At 39.1% G+C, this 22,533-nt stretch overlaps 1 protein-coding gene across 16 annotated transcripts in view; it reads left to right on the top strand.

Annotated features, from left to right (window-relative positions):
* Positions 1 to 22,533, top strand: part of LCLAT1 (lysocardiolipin acyltransferase 1) — a 129,789-nt gene that overhangs the window by 72,946 nt on the left and 34,310 nt on the right. For all 16 annotated transcript variants that reach the window (XR_004971894.1, XM_036334967.1, XM_036334968.1 and 13 more), the window contains 2 exons: positions 2,059 to 2,205; positions 7,374 to 7,490. Coding sequence is in view for 15 of the 16 variants with exons in the window: in XM_036334967.1 (XP_036190860.1) it covers positions 2,059 to 2,205; positions 7,374 to 7,490 (264 nt within the window). In the remaining variant the exon portion in view is untranslated. The remainder of the gene's footprint in view (positions 1 to 2,058; positions 2,206 to 7,373; positions 7,491 to 22,533) is intronic.

Below are 22,533 nucleotides of genomic sequence, written 5' to 3'. Positions count from 1 at the left end.
GATGATTGCTGCAATAAGCTCAATTAGTAGGCCATCACAACTGAGATCAAATTAGTGAGTTGAATGATCAAGCCAAGGGATTTCCTTTGAACAGAATGCAAAATGAAAGGAGATGAAAAGTATGAGAGGACAGTTCCAGAAGTTTTAACATTTAACAAAAGCTCCGGACAGCAAGGTTGAGAGAATGAAGAGGAAAAAAATATATTTAAAAATTGATCATTAAAGCTTCCAGAGGAAAGGAATTGGGTTATCTACACCAATCAGGATAATGTCAGACTTCTTTTTTTTTTTTTTAATATATTTTATTGATTTTTTACAGAGAGGAAGGGAGAGGGATAGAGAGCCAGAAACATCGATGAGAGAGAAACATCGATCAGCTGCCTCCTGCACGCCTCCCACTGGGGATGTGCCCGCAACCAAGGTACATGCCCTTGACCGGAATTGAACCCGGGATCCTTGAGTCCACAGGCTGACGCTCTATCCACTGAGCCAAACCGGTTCTGGCGATGTCAGACTTCTTGTGAGCCTTATTAGATGATAGAAAACAGTGGAAATTAAATTTGAAATTCTGAGGGGAAAATGATTTGGAATTTGGAATTTTGTTTTCAGCTTTAGTAGCCTCCAAAATTGAGAACAAATACATTTCAGGAATGCTAAAACTCAAACATTTCTTGAAATTCCTTCAGGAGGACTAATAGAAGGACATCCTATCCTATATAATAAAAGGCTAATATGCAAATTGTCCCCTCGGGAGTTTGACTAACTGGGAGTTTGACTGCTCGCTATGACGTGAGCTGACCACCAGGGGGCAGCACAGAACGAAGGAAAGCCCTGGCCAGTAGCCGGGGGAAGGAAGGCCCCGACTAGCTCTAATCACCAGCCAGGCCTAGGGACTCTACCTGTGCACGAATTTCATGCACCAGACCTCTAGTAAGATACAAGAAACACTGATACGCAAAGAAGCCAATAAACTTTAGGCACCTCAGCTGCAAGATTTTTTTTAGATATTTACTACAGTATACTATCTTTATCTTGCCTAGCTGCTATTGTCTCTGTTATCTGCTTTTTTGTTCATCCATTTGCATTTACATATACTATATTACTGACTTGTTTTATCCATGGTCCCAGGCAAAATTTCTGAGAACATTCTATTGGCTAAGATAGTTCATGTGTTTGGGCCAAGCATTTCATGTTCCATAGACTGTTAAATAGACTTTAGATTGGATGACTTAAGTTAGGTATTTACCACAGTATATCTAGTAATTTCTGGCCAGGGAGGGATGGCTGTTGGATAAAACACAACTCCTTTAGGGCTGCCTCTTTGGTGACAAGGTTGATTTGCCTAGAGAAAGGGAATGTGATCACAACGTATATACTATGATGAACATGTTTATAGCCACTGCACATTTTCTCTTTTAAATAAAATCTAAAGAAATGGCTAGCATTGAAAATAGCTGTTGAATTTAGAGATTGAGTAGTACAGAAGTGGAATATTAAAGTGTGCTCGTATACATGATTTGAGAACAATCTGATAGTCTAATATCTCTTGTAGGTAGCTTGGTTAAAATATCTACAGTGGGGCCTTGACTTACGAGTTTAATTCGTTCCGAGACTGAGCTCGTTAACTCAAATTACTCTATCAACTCAATGCAAAAAATCGGCGGAGAGACAGCTGGTATCTCAAAAAACTCGTTAGCTGGGACACTCGTAAGTCAAGGCCCCACTGTATTTAATTATGATGGTTAAAACTTTGGTTGAGTTACTGATAAATATTAGGGAAGGTTTGTGTTTTGTTTTGTTGTTTTTTTGATATTCTAATAGCTAGGTTTGTCTTGAAAAGAGGTTTTTGAGAATTTGGTAAACCCCAGAATTTAACAAACTCCTTTAAGAATATTTTCTGGTGTATGTGTTAATTTAACTCAAGATCTGTGCTGAGTTTAAAGTATGATATTCTTATTATTGTAGTAAATCATGGTAAACAAAAACATCCATATTATATTCAATAATATGGATGTTGGCAATAAAATTGTATGTAAATTCTTGTTAAATTGATCCTAGGTTGGGCCATGCAAGCTGCTGCCTATATCTTCATTCATAGGAAATGGAAGGATGACAAGAGCCATTTCGAAGACATGCTTGATTATTTTTGTGATATCCGTGAACCACTTCAACTCCTCATATTCCCAGAAGGGACTGATCTCACAGGTAAGGTAGCCTGGGTTTGGATTACAGAATTTTAAAAACTAAAGGAACTTAGGAATCATCTAGTCTAAACCAGCGGTCGCCAACTGGTGGTCCATGGACCACTGGTGGTCCGTGAGGTCTGAAAGGTTGGCAACCACTGTTCTAAACTGCTTCTTCCCCAGAATATATGACGGACAACCCTGGAGATCATTATTACATATACTTGCTATCCTAGAGCTTTCTATTTTGAGTCTCAGTATATATTGTAGATACCAGCCTTTTATGTAATGTGTATGAAACCACAAAAGCTCTGAATAGCCAAAGTAATCTTGAGAAAGAAGAGAACCCCCTTCCTGTTCTTTATATTTTCTGTTCTCTTCCTAGATATACTTATCCATTAGACCTTTTTTTTCTCCACTTCCTTCTTATTAGAAAAGCATGTGATAGTAACCAATTTCATTTATTGTTGATTTAAGTTATTTTAAAGCCTTATCTTTAATATAAGCAAGAAATGCTTTGTTCTTTCTCAGTAAAATTCAGCCATAATTGAGTTATGGAATGGACACAGAAAGACATAGTTAGGACTTCCTACCTGCCCAGATATCAAACTACATAGGCCAAGAATACTATTGGATTTCCACAAGTTCTTTAAGAGATTAAAAATAAAATGCATTCTTTCATCTTTGCTAAGCCAGTAGTTTTCAATGTTTTAAACCACGAGTGATTTCTGTAGATGAAGCCTTTTGTTGTAGGTTAGGATTTAAGACAGATTGAAGCAGCGGTCGCCAACTGGTGGTCCGTGGACCCACTGGTGGTCTGTGAGGTCCGAAAGGTTGGCGACCACTGGATTGAAGAACTGCTCTGGTTGAATGTGGGTGTGGGTTGGGGGGAGGTAAGCTTGGACAAGAAGCAGTTCTATAGAATTCTTCCATTCAAAAGAGCAAAATTTGCAAACTGTTAATACCCTGGTTACTTCAAGAAAGATACAGCAGAATTTGAGGAGGATCCAGTGCAGGGGTCCTCAAACTTTTTAAACAGGGGGCCAGTTCACTGTCCCTCAGACCGTTGGAGGGCCGGACTATAGTTTAAAAAAAAAACTATGAACAAATTCCTATGCACACTGCACATATCTTATTTTGAAGTAAAAAAAACAAAACGGGAACAGATACAATATTTGTATTTGCATGTGGCCCGCGGGCCGTAGTTTGAGGACCCCTGATCCAGTGGATGAAGGTCTGCTGTACAAAGGAAGACAGACTGAATTAGGACAGAACTAAAATCTAAAAATCACATAGTATGGAGAGATGGCAAATGAAGTTGTCTTCCAAATCCTCAACACCAGATCGAGGAAACTAAGAGCTACTAAGAAGGGCAACTTAGAGCTTAAGAGAGGAGAATATGTAAATGAACATACTAATTCACTCTCTGGACATAGTAATGTATGGAACTAGTACCAAAAAGAGAATTCAATGAAAAATACAAATTACACAACTATTTAAGGAAGTGAATGGGTGATTAAGCCATACTGTGTCAATACAGGAAATAAAAGTATTTTGGGAAACACTGATAGCAAGTAAGAACTCTTTGACTCATCTATTGCAGATGGAACTGAGCTACATGAACCATGGCAGTTTTAATGTACTAGTATTATATACTAAATATATGCTTACTGTATAGTTGTATTTGATTTTTATAGCTAAAATTCTAAAAGTAGTTGGATCACTGAGGATAATATTGTGTAAGCTTGAAAATATATTGTAAGTTGATTGATTACCAGAGGTAAACTATCACTGGGAACTTAAAATGGACAGAGCCATATTTAAGTTTTATAATACTTACAATGAACAGTACTTAAATTTGGGTTTTAAATTGCTATATTAGTGTATCACTTACTGAAATGATAGATTAATTTATACTTGTGAATGCCAAAATGCACTAAGAATGGGGACTTTGGAAGTTATTTAATAATTAAAAGCTAATGGAGTGAGAGCTCCCGGGTTGCTGCTCTTTGGTACATTAGATTTAAATGTTCATACATTAGACCTTCAGAGCCCACACAATATACATTTTAAACTTTTTTCAGTTTATATTTTCTCAAGTGGTTTTTTTAGGTGATGAACTTAATTAACATCTAGTTGCATATTTTCAGGGTCCAGAGTACTCACCATTACATGATGTAGTTGCATATTTTTAAGTTAAAATGGCATATACATTTGTAAGGCTAACTTGCAAAAGCCAAACTGTTTGTCAAATAGAGAAAACAGACCAATTCTGAAACCTTAAAAAGCTTTTTTTTAAAAAAACAGTATTATACAGATAGTTTGAAGTTGGGATAAACGTATTTTTTCGAGTAGCTACCAAAATACAAAATCCTTTCAGTTTTCAAAAAGTGTCTATTAATTCAAAGGTGTTTTTAGTTAACCACAGTTAACTTGAAATTTGGGTTCTTAAGCCCAAAGAGAATAATGTTTTGTAATCCTCTTGAAGTTCTGAATCCAGCTTGCTTGCACATTTTCAAATAAGTATATTTAACATATATTCTACCTTCATATGTTACTGTTGGTTATAACTTGTTTCTTGCTTATGGAAGTAATTTATGTTAATTTGGAGAAATTTAGACATATAGAAGTACAAGAATTACTCTAATCCTCCTGCCCATAAAGAAACACTATTTTGAATTTACTCCACTGTTTTTGTGTCATTTGGTTACTCACACACACACACACAGGCATATGTATGAGCATATAAACATACATATACTTTTAAACAAAATTGGAAAATTAGAATTATAATTTTCTTTGTACTTATATTGTAATCTCTCACATCATTATTCATTTTTTGAAAACATATTTTAAAAATTGGCTAGTTTTTTTTCTTTTTCTATTATATTGGTTACTAGAGGCCTGATGCACAAAATTCATGCAAGGGGCTTGTCCCTCACAGCCCTGTCTGGTTGTTCTGTTCAGCCTAATTAGCATTTTAGCTCTTTATTATATAGGATTAGTAAGTGTTGTCCTAAAAAACAGAACCAAAAGGATATGTGTGTGTATGTGTGTGTGCATGTAGAGAAAGAGAGAGAGGTGAGGCCCACTCACATTATGGAGAGTAATCTGCTTTACTGAAAGCCTACTGGTTTAAATATTAATCTCATCAAAAATATCTTCACAGAAACCTCTGGAATAATGTTTGGCCAATTTGACACATAAAATTAACCATAATTTGTATACCATAATTTTGGGTTCTGTTTCTCTGACTTGGAAAGATTTTCTTGGTTTTAACAAATACAAACATTACATGCAATTAAACACCCTTGTACATAAAACTTCTTTATTTATATATGAGTGTTTGGAACTTTATATACAAGACAAAGTTCCTACTTTCATGAAGCTTAAATTCTATGAGGAAAGCTAGATAAAAAATTAAGTTAATAAAAATATGTTAGGCATTCATAAAGCTGTGCAGACAAATAAAGATAAGGAGAGTCATAGAAGATGGGGTGTAGTGTGCTATTTTATAAAAGGTGGTTAGATTTAAGTAGAAACCAAATGAACAAACCAGAAAACCATGCAGACATTGGGGGAGAAGGCATTCTGGGTAGAGGGAAGAACAAATGCACAGACCCTGAGGTGGGAACATGTCTGGCTGGTTTGAGAACAGTAAAGTGGCCTGTCTGCCCATTGGAGTGGAAGCGAGTGCTGGCATTGGAGTGTTACAGGGAGTGAGGTGACAGGACAGGAGGCTGTGGTCAGAAAGAGGGATGCTTGTGCAGTTACCAGTAACCCCAGAGTCTGGGCGTGAGCAGCTGAAGCAGGGATGGAGGGAAAAATCTGCATCTCTAATCTCTCTGTCTCTCGTTATTTCTACCTTCTCATATTGAGACTGTATATTTTAGAACTACTTGGATTTGTATGCACATTCTACAACAGAATTCAGTTTGTCTTCAGTTCCCTAAAGTCTGTGACGAGTTGAAGAGCAAAGTGAAGAGTAGTTAACTACTCATCCTTTTAGTGTCCCTGGGCTTCCTCATCATGTAAGCTGTCAATAAAGTAGTATTTTATACTCCCATGCCCAGGATATTCTCCTCAAATGAATGTGAAAGGAGCTTACCACTTTTCATGTTTAGGTCTTTACTTTTGACTTGCTGGGAATCTCTGGGTATTTAGTTCTGTGACTTAATTCCTCATTTATTTATTAAACAACAACACATCTTTTTTAGGAGTGTTCTCTGAATATTTTGAATCCATCCGTGGTGTTTTTAGGTTTGGGGACTCCATGGTCTTAAATTTACTGCCAGGAAAGTTGTGTGTGTGTGTGTCTTTTTCTTGTGACTTGGAATAGTCTATACATTTCAGGATACAGCTGAAGATTGCAGGTTCTAACATCTGCTGTCATCAGAAGCTATTTCATGATCTCCCCCAGGGGTTGAGGCCAGATTTCTGAACACTTTACTTTTTCCAAATATATTTGCTGAATCATGGGTTTGGTTCTTCTTGGAACTTATAAAGTTACCTCATGGATTGGAAAAAGAAGTTTTTGCCAACAGTTAGAACACATACTTTACTTTGTAACTATACTCAGCCAAACCATATTCAGATGTTTGTACAGGATGTGCTAATCATGTGCCCAATCTGTTATGGACTCGTTTTGGTTAGTAATATTAGCATGTTCTGTGCCTGAGCAAGGAAGATATTTCACTTTGTGTTAAAACCCCAAATTATTGGGTTGAAAAAAGTTGATATACGTTTGGCAGATTGCTAGTTATTTCTTTTGCATATCTAAATCCCTTTATGTTTTATTAGCTTCTTATATTTTAGTATTTCAATTTTTATTATGTAAAGACTATCTTATGAAAATTTTCATTTATTAGGATTTTATTTGTATTTTAGTATTCACTGAATATGGACTTTTATGAAATCTCTTAAAGAATTTTAAAGATGAATTTATAAATCATTATAAAAAGTTTATTAATACCTTACAAAATTTTCAGAATTCCAATAAATACATAATTCTAGGATCTTTGGTAGGGATTTACTTAAGTGTTTGTATCTTCTCATTTGACTCACTATACTGTAGTCAGTAATTACAGAAAAATTAACTGCCATTTTTATTAAACAAATTGTGTAGCGTTTCCTTACCTCAGATTATCTCTCTTTATTTTATGGCTTCTAATGGTTTATTGTTTTGTTTAGAAAACAGCAAGGCTCGAAGTAATGATTTTGCTGAAAAGAATGGACTTCAGAAATATGAATATGTCTTACATCCAAGAACTACAGGCTTTACTTTTGTAGTGGACCGTCTAAGAGAAGGTAAGCACCCATTTCAAAGTGGCAAAAATTGCTAACCTTTACATGTACATATTCCTTTAGAATTTACAAAGCACTTCTTTATATTTATAGAGATACTTTAATGAGATATTATATTTTTTACACTAAGTTGACCCCGTGTACTAAAATTTATATAAAAGCCTAAGTGACCAAACGACCAGACAACTGAACGACCAGTTGCAGTGATACGCACTGACCACCAGGGGGCAGACGCTCAACGCAGGAGCTGCCTGGTGGTCAGTGCACTCCCACAGCCAACCTCCCGCAGCCTCCACCCCCTGGCCAGCCTGCCCCAATGGCTCTGATCAGACCGGCTGGCCAACCTCCTGTGGCCCCTTCCGCGCCAACCCTCTCCCCCCCCCCGCCCCCCCCAGCTGGCCTATCTCCCACAGCCCCTCCACCCCGGCCGGCTGGCCCGATGTCCCCGACCCGGGCAGCCAACCTCTCGTGGCCTTCCCTCCTTGGCCAGCTGATGACCTTGAACAGGGCGGCCAACTTCCCATGGCCCCTTCCCCTGCCAGCCAACCTCCTGCCGCCTCAATTGGCTCGATCGCTGGCCAGGCCAAGGGACCCCACCCTTGCATGAATTTGGTGGGGTCCTGCACAAATTTGTGCACCGGGCCTCTAGTATTATATATTCTTTAGAAATATAAAAGTTGTCTTTATAAAAACAAAAATGCTTTCCCCCCTTTTTAGAATAGAAAGAAAATGATATCTACAGTTAAGCTATCATTCCATTTTTAAATGTTCTCAAAGCAGCAAAACTATCTTGAAAGTATCTTACTTACAGTATAATTCTTTATAGCTTAAAAATATTTTTATATTCATTAATCCACTCAAACAAATGATTGTGGTTGGTAGGAAGGCAGTAATGCAACTTCCATTTTATAGTTAAACTAGAGGCCCGGTGCACAAAAATTTGTGCACTTGGAGGGAAAAGGGGGTCCCTCAGCCCGGCCTGTGCCCTCTCCCATTCTGGGACCCCTCGGGAGATAAGGACCTGCTGGCTTAGGCCTGCTCCCGGGTGGCAGAGGGCAGGCCCAATCCCTAGGTGCAGCCCCTGGTCGGGCTCAGAGCAGGGCCGATTGGGGAGTTGGGGCGCCGCCCCTGTCATGCACAGAGCAGGGTCAATGGGGAGGTTGCTGTGCCACCTCCTGTCACGCACAGAGCAGGGCCAATCAGGGGGTTGGGGCGCTGCCCCCTGTCATGCACAGAGCAGGGCCCATCAGGGGGGTTGGGGCTCCGTACCCTGTCACGCACAGAGCAGGGCCGATCAGGGGGTTGGGGAGCTCCCCCCTGTCACTCACAGAGTAGGGCCGATAGGGGAGTTGGGGCACCGCCCCCTGTCACACACAGAGCAGGGCGGATCAGGGGGTTGGGGCACCGCACCCTGTCACACTCAGGGCAGGGCCGATGGGGAGGTTATGGCTCTACCCCGTCACACACAGAGCAGGGCCCGTGGCGGGCGGTTGGGGCGTCGCCCTCTATCTCCCACAGAGCAGGGCCGATCAGGGGGTTGGGGCGCTGCCACTGTCACACTCAGGGCAGGGCCGATGGGGAGGTTATGGCTCTGCCCTGTCACACACAGAGCAGGGCCTGTGGGGTGGGGGCAGGGTTGGGGCGCCGCACCCTGTCACACACAGAGCAGAGCCGATCAGGGGGTTGGGGTGCCGCACCCTGTCACACACAGAGCCGCAGGGCGATCAGGGGGTTGGGGAGCTCCCCCGTATCAGGCACAGAGCAGGGCTGATCAGGGGTTTGGGGTGCCTTCCCCTGTCACGAACAGAGCAGGGCGGATAGGGAGGTTGTGGCCCCACCCCCTGTCACACACAGAGCCGCAGGGTGATCAGGGGGTTTAGGCGCTGCCCCCTGTCACGCTGATCCCGGTGCCGGGAGACCTCGCGGCTCCGCTGATCCCGGTGCTGGGAGGCATATTACCCTTTTACTATATAGGATAGAGTCCTGGTGCACGTGTGGGGGCCAGCTGGTTTGCCCTGAAGGGTGTCCTGGATCAGGGTGGGGGTCCTCACTGGGGTGCCTGGCCAGTCTGGGTGAGGGGCTGAGGGCTGTTTTCAGGCTGGCGGGCGATGGAAGCTCCCAACTGCTCCTTTCTTTCTTTTTTTTTATTTTATTCTGGGCCAGCTTTAGCTCTGAGGCTCCAGCTCTGAGGTCTCAGCTGCTGAAGGCAGGTATCTGATCTGTTTAGGTTCTATAGTCGAAACAATGTATAACTCCAGCTCTGAGATCCCGGCTCGCTGAAAGCTGGTTTCTGGGGTTTTGTTTAGCTTCTATATTTGTTACAATGTTTCTTAAACTGCAGGCTCAGAGGCCGCCAAGGCAGGCGGGGAACGTTGGTTTCCTCCGTCACTGAAGCAAGCAAGCCTCATGTTAGTTTCAAGCTGCCTGGCTGCTGGCCGCCATCTTGGCTGGCAGTTAATTTGCATATTGCCCTGATTAGCCAATGGGAAGGGTAGCGGACGTATGCTAATTACCATGTTTCTCTTTTATTAGATAGGATAAAACTGGCATCTATGGTGGTTAGTAAAGTTTTGTAGGTCAGAGATAGAACCTCATTCGTCTGCTTCCTAGTTTTTGGCTCGTACTACTAACTACCTCACACTTGCTTCTTCTAGAGCCTTGTCTGTTGAAGCAGCGGTCGCCAGCCGGTTGTCCGCAGACCACTGGTGGTCCGTGAGGTCCGAAAGGTTGGCGACTGCTGGTTTAAGGAAACCTTTGGAGCAGCAGTCGCCAACCAGTGGTCCAAAAGGTTGGCGACCGCTGGGTTGAAGGACCTATGGGAACAAGGTTATTCCATTGAGGATACTATACCCAACACCCATTTAAATGCTTATGTTTTGATGTTTTTATGTCAAACACTAATAGTACATTTTACTATAGCTGCAGATTTATATGTATTCATACACACGTGTACATATAAACAGCACACATATTAATGTGTTTGTAAAAGGAACTATCCAGAAACATGCTGAAGTGTTAATTAATTTTACAAGAACAATTGAAAGCCCATAGTCACCTAGCAGAAGAAAAATCTTGTTTGCATGTTTCTGCTTTCCACTCTGATTTCTGGCAGACCATGTTGTATAATGGTGACATCTATGACAAATGATCACTTTGATCTGGTAATTACTTCCTTGTCACAAAACTGCTTGTTCCTAACATGAAAGGCCTTGAAACATTATGTAGGTATATGTAAGTACTATAAAGTTCTGTCTTCTTTCCTTAAATGGCATTGTTGTTTCATTAGGGTTTAATGTGCTTTAAGATATTAAGTGTAAGCACAGCTAATGCACCCTGCCAAAATGAGGCATCTTTACAGCTAAGTACCCATGGTTTTAAAGAAATATACAGTCAATCGAAAATTACAGTAAAAACTGAAAATGGCGACCCTGTTAGTTTGGCTTGCTTTTGGAATTCTCTGTTTATAGATAGTATGAAATGGATGTGTGGGCTTCACAGTTGTATTGTGTATGAAGAGCAAGTGTTCGTCCACTCATAGAGCTCATGGAGAATGCAGCTTTGTGTTCCCATGAAGGGCATGGGGAGGCACAGAGACATTAAAGCAGTGATGTTTTTTTACTTTGTCGTCTTCTTTTTTTAATGTTGTACCACTTATTGTGGCTTCCACTTCAGAATCACCCTTCTCATTTGGCAATATGTTTTCTTATTTCTTCACATAATCTGATATTTTATAGTATTTAATTATATCATTAAAGGTATTTCTGACATCATGGAACACATTCATCTACTGGATTTCTCTGTTAATAGAAGTATGCTGTTGGAACACATCTTTTGCTAATAAAGATCTTTCTAAATGTAGGTAGAATCATTGAGAGATTATTTTATAGTGGATAAGGATATATCTATAGTTCTGAAATCTGGAAAATATTTTAGTAGCAAAATGATTTATCACTGTGCGGCATGTGATTCACTTAGTCATCACTCAGAGTACTCGTCAATAATCACAGTATGCCATTTTCTTACCAGAACTGGCAACTGACGCCCCGCCCCCCACTATGTATCAATAAAAGACACATGTCAGATGATTCAGTTTGCTGCAGTTAGAAAAGTAGAATGGGACCTATTTACTGTAATAATAATAGAAATAATAAATATGATGACAATTATTTTAGGAACAGCAGTTAACATGTATTGAGTATTTGCTAAGTACCAGGCATTATGCTAAGTATTCTGTCAATTAATCCTCACAACAACTCTATATGATAGTTACCACTATTGATATTTAACTTGTAGAGCAAAAGTGAAACAAATTGAGGTGAAGTTCATCAGAGTTACTGGAATATGGTTTGTCTGACTGAGTAGCAATGCTCTTTTCTACTATAACATTCGTATTTGTAGCATGATTATGTTAATAAAGCACCTTGGTAATAATAGTGATATGGATGGTTTTCTTCAAGAAAATATTTTTAAAAAGGAAAAAAAAAGCCTAAGTGGTCAGATCATAAAGGGATGGTGGTCACAGGGAGGTGATTATAATGCTGCCTGAGATGACAAGGGGAGCCAGCACAACCTAAGGAGGTGTCAAGTGAAGAGTGAGGGCAGCTCTGCTTTAGGCAGGGGTTTGGGGAAGGGGTAGTGTCAAGTAAACAGAAAGAAAAAGTTTCATCAAGAATCAGGGGTGAAGGGGATCTTAGAGGTCACCTAGGCCAGAGTATCCTTTTAGAAAAGGAATCTGACTCAGAAAGGGCCCAGCACAATTTTCTGGTCTTTAGGCCCCTGAGATCTGCTTCTGATCATTTGAAATAGAATTGTACACCTGAAACCTATATAACTTTATTAACCAGTGTCAACCCAATAAATTCAATAAAAAATTTAAAAAGAAGCTGCTTTTAAAACAAATGACCATTATAAATAAATACACTAATGGAATCCTGGAACCACATACTAAAACCAATTACCATTAAGTAACATCTTTATTGCTCACACATGTAACTGAATTCAGTGTTGCTGACATCCAATAGTCAGCACAAATGGGAAATGAGAGGTTTATGACATTAAGAAATTAAGGATAAGAAGTCTTACTAGGCAGCATTGAATAAGAAAAAATGCAAATTCTATGTCTGTTTAGAATATATTTTATCAAGATGAAGAACACTTAGAAAGTAAACACCTTGAACTATAAAACCCATTATATAACTTTATACAGATGTGTTATTTCTGGAATAATAACTCCAAAGAGTGCACCCCACCCCAGTACCAGTACCTTGATTTCCATAATCACTGTACTTGCTTTATACTTTTACTAGATCATAACCATCTTAAGGTTATGGAATGTCCTGCATATAATAGAGACTCAGTGTTAGCTGAATTGAATATTATTTTCTTTTATCTGAAAAGACAAGCACATAGTGTCCTACATCAGTATTTGTCATAGATGATTTATTTCGTTTGTACCTCTAGTCATAGAGCATCTACACTAATAAAAGACAAACATGCAAATTGACCATACTGTCGCTATGCCTTAAGCCACACCCACCAGCCAATCAGAGTGACTATATGTAAATTAACCCAACCAAGATGGCGGCTGGCAGCCATGGAGCTGGAGCAAGCAGGAGGCTTGGTTGCTCCAATGATGGAGGAAGCCAAGCTTCCTGCCGGCTCTGAGCTCCACTCAAAGCAACAAAGTTTCAATTATAGAAGATAAATAAACCCCAGATATCTGCTTTCAGCTGGCCGTGGCCATGGAGCTGGAGTGAGCAGGAGGCTTCCCTCCCGCCTGCCCTGGCCGGCTCTGAGCTCTGCTCAAGGCTACAAAGTTTCAGTTATAGAAGGTAAATAAATCCCAGAATATAAAAGAAAAAAAGGAGAGGCTGGGAGCTTCTGTCGCCGGGGGGCTTGGCCAGCCTGAAAACAGCCCTCAGCCCCTCATCCAGACTGGTCAGGCACCCCAGTGGGGACCCCCCACCCTAAAGGGGGTGTGTCCAGCCTGAAAACAGCCATCAGCCCCTCACCCAGGCTGGCTAAACCTCCATGGGGTGAGGGTCCCCACTTGTGGGGGGGAGCTTGACCAGCCTGCAAACAGCCATCAGCCCCTCACCCAGGCTGGCCAGGCACCCCAGTGGAGACCCCCACGCTGAAGGGGGTGTGACCAACCTGCAAACACCCATCAGCCCCTCACCCAGGCTGGCCAGGCACCCCAGCGGGACCCCCACCCTGATCCAGGACACCCTTCAGGGCAAACTAGCTGGCCCCCACCCGTGCACCAGGCCTCTATTCTATATAATAAAAGGATAATATGCAAACTGACCCCAACAGCAGAACGACTGGGAATGACTGGTCACTATGACACACACTGACCACCAGGGGGCAGACGCTCAATGCAGAAGCTGCCCCCTGGTGGTCAGTGCGCTCCCACAAGGGGAGCTCTGCTCAGCCACAAGCCAGGCTGACGGCTCCCAGTACAGCAGTGGTGGTGGGAGCCTCTCCCGCCTCCTCAGCAACGCTAAGGATGTCCGACTGCAGCTTAGGCCTGTTCCCTGCTGGCAAGTGGACATCCCCCGAGGGCTGCCAGGCTGCCAGAGGGATGTCTGACTGGCAGCTTGGGCCCGATCCCCCAGGGAGCAGGCCTAAGCCAGCAGGTGGACATCCTCCGAGGTGTCCCAGACTGCAAGAGGGCATAGGCCAGGCTGAGGGACCCACCCCCCTGCAGAGTGCACAAATTTTTGTGCACCAGGCCTCTAGTTTCATTATATAATTACATAACTGTTTTCAGTAGTAGATTAACCCAAACCTAAAAGGAAGTTGCTAACTTAAAGAGGCTTTTATATGAGAAAGTTTTGTTGTTGTTTTTGCACATTTAATAATAAACTTTTAACTCATTGCATTAAAAAGTAGTTATGTTTATTTCATCTCTGGTGCTTCATCTTTTTCAGCAATAATAGCTTTATTCTTCCTTGATTTAAGACAAATAATGATTTGGTGTGACCATTATTTTGTTTTGCTGTTTTGTAAGTTAATTAGAGTTGTAACCATGCAATAATTACTTTCACCATTAGGCAGTACAAGTGTGCACATTTGATACAACTCGAAATTAGGTTCAGGTAATTGGGGTTAAGGATGAACCATGTCATATTTATTTGAAGGCATGTCTTGTTTAAGATTGACCTTGCCTTCAAGAAGTTTATCATCTTCATGGATTGATAGTAATACACATGGAAAACTTTAAAAAATAATATAAGACAATATTATTACATGCTAAGTTTTATGGCATATAATATGTAAATATTATGCTGACTAATTCCAGGAGTGTTTAGTAAAGAGAGATCACGGAGTGTTAAAATACTCAGGTAAGGCTTTCTCAATAAGTTGAATTTCCCTTGGACCTTAGAGACTTCATGTGATTGGATAGGCAGAAAAACCAAGCATAGCTCAGGGCAGAAAAAGAAGAGTATATAAGAAAGGGCACAGAATATGGGCCATTGTGGAGCTGAGCAGTCAGCTGGGCAAAAGCAATCTCATTGAGCTGAAGACCTGTGTTACAGAGTAACAAACAATATTTAAGAAGGTTGTGGAGCCATTATTATTGAAAAACTTAATTCCTGCCCCCAAATAGTCATGTTTTTAGTTTATCCATTTCCAGTTCAAGTCACTCAAGTAAATCAGCTCATGTGCTAATACTCTAAAACATCATATAGATCTATTAAATTTTGGGTTTGAAATAAATAAAATGTTTTTTTAATTCAAAGTAGAACAGCCCATATTTCAATCCATATTTTCTTCATATGCCTAAATTCTAAAAATGAAGGAATGAGGACACTATCTTCCCACTAAACAAGGGGATATAGGGCTAACCACTAAAGAAAAAATAAATTCCCACTAGGTAATTTGGATCAGCACCCTTGATCAAGTTTTCAGTCTATATCCAGGGAGAGAAAAGTTCTGACTAACACCAGGTTACAGGTGCAGTATCTTATCATTTTCTTTGGCTCCCTCATTTTGATCTACAGTAGTTCTCTTCTGCCCTGAGAAAGTTGGCGATGACCTAAGAAGGAAATGCATTATACTGATCATAGACAGCTCAGTCTTTAGCAGCATGGTTAGACTATTTAATTTCTTGAACTTTTTGCTTTGTACATAACTATCTTCTGATAATCCAGTCTGTGTCTTGCCTATAGTGGCTATACAGTGTGGAGTAAAGATAGCCAGCAGCTACCCCTCTCTGTGACTCAGTTGCATTTATCTTAGTTAGGGTGCCTCCCCCCACCTCCCCCCAGGATTGCATCTCTAAGATCCTTTCTAACAGCCAGCATGTTCTAGGAGGCACGAAGAAAGGCAGACAAACTATTGAAATATTGGGTGCACTAAATGCCATGTACTCTGACCTTTTCATGTGACTTTTTATTGCTGGAGACTATTCATGAAATAGGATAAGACCTTTCCCTTATGTTACAAAATGTAATTGTACAGTATATCTTTGACATTTGCTAGAATATTTTTGGAGACCTTTTACATTTCCCCAAATTTGCAGATATCTTTGTAGCATAGCAGTTGACCCTCTTTGGGGCCATTTTGTAAAGAATGAAGCTTTTCTCTGTTTATAGTGATGAATAGAATACAACAAAACCTAAGCGAAATTTGGATATTGATCAGTGGGGAAAGCATACAGATCAACTAAATGACTTGGTTCTAGCATCATGAAGCAGAAACGATTCAAATTTGCTTCAGCAAAATTATGCAGGACCATATGTCAAAGACCTTTGGAGTCACTCATGTTGAATTTTTGAATGCTGTAGTACTGCTTTAGATCTATAAATGGCATTTATATTGGTTTTTCTTTGTTCTCATTTTAGTTCATTCTCTGCCTCCCTTCTCTCATAGCAAAAAAGTCTGAGTCACTTAAGACAGATCTTGTCATTGTATTTAATTTAAAAAAAAGTCGTGAGAGCTTTAATGAAACATGATAGAAGCCCTATATTCTGTACATAAAAACAATCTAACATTTACCAAGTATCTACCTGTGCCAGGCATTGAGTCATTCACATGTTTCTTTCCCCTGCCCATATAGTAGACCCGCCCAGGACCAGTCTCAGACCTGCTGAGTCACAGTCTGGTGGTGGGGTCCTGGGCTCACAGCTACCTCAACAGCCACTTTCACACAGATCACTGCCCTAGATGGTGGTTTGCACCGCCCTACACTCAGAAGCTGACTCACTTTAGCAATTTGCCCAGGGTCACATGGCTGCTAAGTAGAGGCACCATGACTTAACTCCAGGTCTGTTTGATGCCAAAGCCCACGTTTTTCACACTTTGTAATAATAAGTTAACAGTTTTTCTATTCCAAATGCTATAAAAATGTCATCTTGTAGGGTTTTTTCCCCCTCTCTTTCTAAGATTTCTCCTTGGTATTTTTAGCTGTACTGTGCATTTTGTTAAGTGGAAAAATACATCCAGGATATCCTTTTGGTAAGCTTATCTTTTATTTTCCTGCATCCTATCTTTACCAGCCTCTCCTCCATTTCTCTAATCCTGAAAGTAAAACAAAATAAAAAAACATGGTGCTCAAACTATCTGTCCTTTCACATGTTAGTTCTATTTTTTCCCCACTAACTCTCAGAAAAAAAAAATAGCCTACAACTTAATTTTCTCACACTACCTCACTTCCTACAAAAAAGGGATATTTAATTCTTATTATAAAAACAACATATTTTTGTTTTAAAAAAGGAAAATTATTTACAAAGAAGAAAAAGGCATTCATAATCATTTCAATCACTTCTCAGTGCCTGCCTTGTGACACATAGTTTTCCTGTGTTTTTCCACGTTTTTATATAGGTCAAACAAAATTGGGGTCAAAACACATATTCTGTTTCATAAAGTTTTTTATAACTTACTATAATGTACACATTTTCTTGCTATCCTTACATAATTTTTATAAGTGTGATATGTTAATGTATGCATGATAGTCGTTCAGATAGAGTGACCACTGTTTAATTAATCCTCTATTGTTAAAATTGTTTCTACACTTATTAATAATACCAAAGTATGCATGAATCTTTGTAATAAACGCCCACGAGTGTGAAAGGTAGCCCTGAATGATAATGAGTGCATGTCTTATGGCACATTAATAAATTCTCAAAATATAAGTTCTATTGGTTAGAAGATTATCATTTTCATAGATGAGTGAAAATTATATACATGCATTTTATGCATTCAAAAAGCTTGTCTGTGCTTAATTAAATATCGATGTCCTGTTACAATGTTTATATTATTTTCTCGAGTAACCTGCTGAAAAATGCTGATAAGTGACACAAAGTATGTTTATTTTAAAATCCCAGAATTGTGGAAGAAGCTTTGTAAGTAAAATTTGTGGCACTGCCTTTGAGTGATAACTCTCTGTAGACTGTAGACTGACTATAAAGAATGTTGTTACATACACTAAAATGTTCTGTCAGATTTCCCTCTGAAGACAAAAGGGAGATGACACAGCCAAGGATGCCAGTAGCTCTGCCGTCACATGTTAACGCACTACGTGACAGCTACGCGCTAAATTTTATGTCCTTATAATGTTGTTTTGGAGCAAAATATAAGAGTTTCCGTGCATATGCAAAAATGTATGTAACAATATACTTTAGCTTCCTGTTCACATGAAAATCAAAATTTATTCTCACTGAAGTTGAGATGTTGGCCTGAATCTACTAGTAAACCCTGTGGATCCTTGAATCCAGAAATTCATCTTAACAGGAGCTCATGCTTGCCTTTGGTTTTCTCTGGTGTACAATTTCATTGTGCATATATTACATTTCTTTTTTGGGTTTGTCCAAAAAAGCTTACCTTGTTTCTCCTTTATTCTGGGCATGTGTCCATTTCATTATTTATAAAGGTTGTGCCTTTTCTCTTTTGGCTTTATAGATTTTTTTTTCTTCCTTATTCAAAATAACTTTTCTGTATTTTTTTTTCCAGTTGCTAGGACCTTTTCTCATTTAAAAAAAAAATGGATGTTTGTTTTGTGTATTGCAAAGGTATAGTTTAAACAATACTGACCTTGCTGCTGTGTGTGTGTGTGTGTGTGTGTGTGTGTGCGCGTGCGCGCATACACATACAAACCAAGCTCATGTGTCTTTACATTTTAAAAATATCTTCAGATAAAAAAATCAGTCCCACAAGAACATGAAACTAAATACAGAAATTGTTCACTTACTAATGTTGAAAATCGTTTGAACAGCTTTCTAAAATGAATCATTTTCTCCATTTTATTCTGCATAATTATATTCTATATAGAATATTATAAAATAATCATAATATAAAGTTACATGATGTATATATGTTATTGCATGTGTTCTATAACATGGGAACCCTACACTGATCATCTGATTTTGGAAGCACCCAAACTCACTTTGTCATAGAACTTGGGCTGAGTAGAACAAGCCCTGGTACAGTTGTCATAAGCTGGCTGCAATGTACTGAATGTAGCACAGGATGTTGAAAGTATGTTAGTGACTTTCCAGTTCGCCTGCTTTCTCCTAACAAAACCATGTAGTAGAGGAAAGCATACATGTTCTCAATGGCTTTCATTCCCTGCACAGAAATTATTACTACACTTGACCACATGGAACAAATCCCAAGTATTGTCCTGCCTGGTAAGATGACTGACTTAGAGAAGCTGTCAGAGCATGCGCAAAGCATGCATAAACACACAGCATGCCTATGTTAGTGAATTTATCTTGTGACAGTTATAACTTAATGCAAATACTTTTCATTGTGGCTTGGTCATCTTTTTCATAGGGAATAGTAATTGAAAGAAAAAATAAAGTAATATGACCACTAACATACATTTATTTCTTAATCTTTGTTTTTTCAAGTACCTTTTCCAGTTAGAGTCTCATTTGAATGGAATGAACTAACAGTAATCTACAATGTGTTGGATTCTTTTTATCCTAATATTTTACATGAAAAAGTTGCTCTTACATCTGATAACAAGTGTCATGTTTGTGCTCTCTGTCTTTTATTCTCTCTGTTCGTGTTCCATGTCTGTTTATGGTGACCACAATACTTTTCTAGCAGAAACTTGGGTGATTCCTTTTTATTATATATAACACATTTTAAAAGGTCACAAAACATTGAGGATTTTTAGACTTTTAAAACAACCAGCCTTGGATACTGTGAAAGTGCTATACAATTTCTTAGAGACTAAATATGAGAAATTTGTGTGGAGCATTGTATCTGCATGTTAATAGCTGCTTTCTTTCAAGTGATTGATTTTATCCGCCAAAACTGTCCATTCTTTGGATTACTTTTGCTTTGTATAAATGTAGTCTGAAAGTAGTTTGGGATTCCATTTAGAAACTTTGACAAGACTTTTGAGAATGTTTTACAAAAATTTAAAACTCCTGTACTCATAGTTTATTTATGAACCACATCTTCCCTATTTCCTCATAGATTTGAAATAGCCTTTAGCAGAAGATAAAATAAGGAAAACTTGGCTCACTGTACCAAAGCCAGGTGTTCAAGTATGTGTGCATAGGGCTTTATTATCCAAGCTAAGAAAAGCTGCTGTAGTCAAACATGAACCTTAGCAGTGACCTTCTTAGAAGTCAAGGCCTTCCTATATTTTACTCACTGTGTTAAGTTTCTGACTGAGTTTGGTCAACCACTTATTCTTTAAATCTGGACAACAAACTATTCCAGTCTTTGCAGACTGCTCTTAGATGTCATTCTTATAAAAGGTCTGTCACTTGGCCATGATATGCTTCCACTCAGGAGAGAAACTTGATACTGTTGATGTGAGTACATGGAAAGTACAGGAAGTCCTCATTTAACATTTCCAGTAGATTTGTGGAACTGTGGCAAAATGATATATAGAAAACCAATTTTACCATAGGCTAAACACAAAGCTATAACAACAGTTAAGTTCCAACAGCCTCCTATCGATGTCATAACAAGACAATAAACAAAATGACATTCTTCGAGGACCTGCTGTACTTGGAACATTTTTTCTCGGTCATAAGACTTACTTTCATCTGGAACAGAATTTTAACAACCATAATTGGTTCATAATAGTAAACCGAAACAAAGTTTCCAAATAGTTTACCAGTTAGTTTTTGTTAGACTAATTATTAATAAATAACTTTTCTGATCAGTAAAAACATCATTGATATGTTGGTTCCAATATTAGTTCCTTTAGTAATTCAAGTAGACTGTAGCCACCTCTTATGTAACTAAACAGTCATAATGAAGGCTTTTTTAATACAGAGGCTCCTTGACTCTTGATGAGTTTATGTCCTGGTGAACCCATTATAAGTTGAAAATACTGTAAGTTGAAAATGCATTTAATACCCCAACTTACTGAACATCATAGCTTAGCCTAGCCTACCATAAACATGCTCAGAACAATTAGATTAGTCTGTAGTTGGGCAAAATCATCTAACACAAAGCCTATTTTATAATGAAGTGTTGAATAATTTATTTATTATGCATATCACTTTTGCCCATCATAAAGTAAAAAAAGTTGTAAGTTGAGCCACCTCAGGGATGGACATTGGTGAGAATTGAAATTAGGGAAGACTTGATAGGAAACACTGAGTTATGTTTAGACTTAAACAGAATTTAGCAAGAGAGAAACATGAAGTTTGTCCTCAACATATTACCATTAAAATTGTGTTTATTAAAGGTGTTTATTTAAATATTCTAAATAAAATGTCTTTTTTATAAATGCATACAATCTGAATGTTAATTATGTACAAGGCATGCTGGTGGCAGCATCAAAATAAAAATTTATGATGAATCCATTCCTATGCCCATATTAAGTACCACAGAAACAATGTACAAGCTCATAGTAGAGAAGATTTGTGGTGGGCAGCAGAGTAAGAGGGAGAGTGCAGGGAACTGGACTTTGAATTAGATCTTGAAGAATAGCAGGATTTGATTTGGTAAAGAAATTGGGAGAGTACAGTCAGTGTTGCAGATCCAACAGTGGAGACGGGCCTGATTGGAGCCCAGAGTCCATCTTTTCAAGTGGTAAGACCTATAGTTAGAGAGGTAGTCTAACAAAGTAAGAAAAAAAGGAAATCAGAAGTGGTGGGAGTTAGGACATTTATGACTCTATAAGTATTCTGGATGGAACTCGTGAGTAAATTGTGCCCTGCTTAGTATACCAAGGGAGTTGATTATCTTCCTAAGCAGTTTACTACTTTGTTCTCAGATAAAATAAGATCTGTTGGCTTTATCATCATCGTAGTCATCCCAAAATAGTCTTCTTTTGAGATTTCTGCATTAATTATGTTCAGGTCAGAGGAAGACTCAGTAAAAGTAATTGCATCTCGTGTTTTTTTATATCTCAATCCACAAGTGAGGTATGTACAGACTGTATAATGGCATATAGTAGGAAAAAGTATGATTCATCCTAATTATGAAGCTTTTTCCTAGGAGAGAGTCCTTGGGGAAATGTCTTAATTCTGTTTTTACAAATGGTTTTGAGACCTTTTTTAAAAAAACAAAAACAACTTTGCCTTTTCTGTATATGGCTGTAAATGGTCATAATTTTATATTTTCAAATTTTGATTTGACATGAATTAATCTTTCAGCAATATTGGCCTGTTTGCAAGGTCAGATACTCATGGACTTTATGGATTTATTCTTTAAAACATCAGCACTGTATCTGAAATAGAAGAGTCACTGAGTGCAGCAACCTGGATGTATTTGTTGACCTTACAGAGAATAGGGTCACAGGAATGGGCGTGTTGGAAGCCAGATTTGAGTGGCAGGAACACGAATGTGAGTAAGTAGAGCTAGAAAGTGTAGATGATTCTTCCAGGGAGTTTGCTGATAAAGGGCTCTAGAGAGTTGGAGTAGTGAGTGCAAGGAAGCCACCTCAGGGATGACTAGGGGAGGTGTGTTATTTTTAAAGGTTGAGCAAATTCAATAGAGGGAAAAGATGGAAGTGAAATGAAGTAATGATGGAGCAGATTTTCTGAAAAAATAGGAGGGGATAGAAACACAGTTAAGGGAATTCCTCATTTTCTAAGGCAAGGCTGGACATGAATACTTGTTTTGG

Source organism: Myotis myotis, unplaced genomic scaffold (genome assembly GCF_014108235.1).
Source record: "Myotis myotis isolate mMyoMyo1 unplaced genomic scaffold, mMyoMyo1.p scaffold_m19_p_14, whole genome shotgun sequence".
NCBI lineage: Eukaryota > Metazoa > Chordata > Mammalia > Chiroptera > Vespertilionidae > Myotis > Myotis myotis.
Note: the sequence above shows the minus strand (reverse complement) of the source record. Positions and strands in the feature narration are given on the sequence as shown.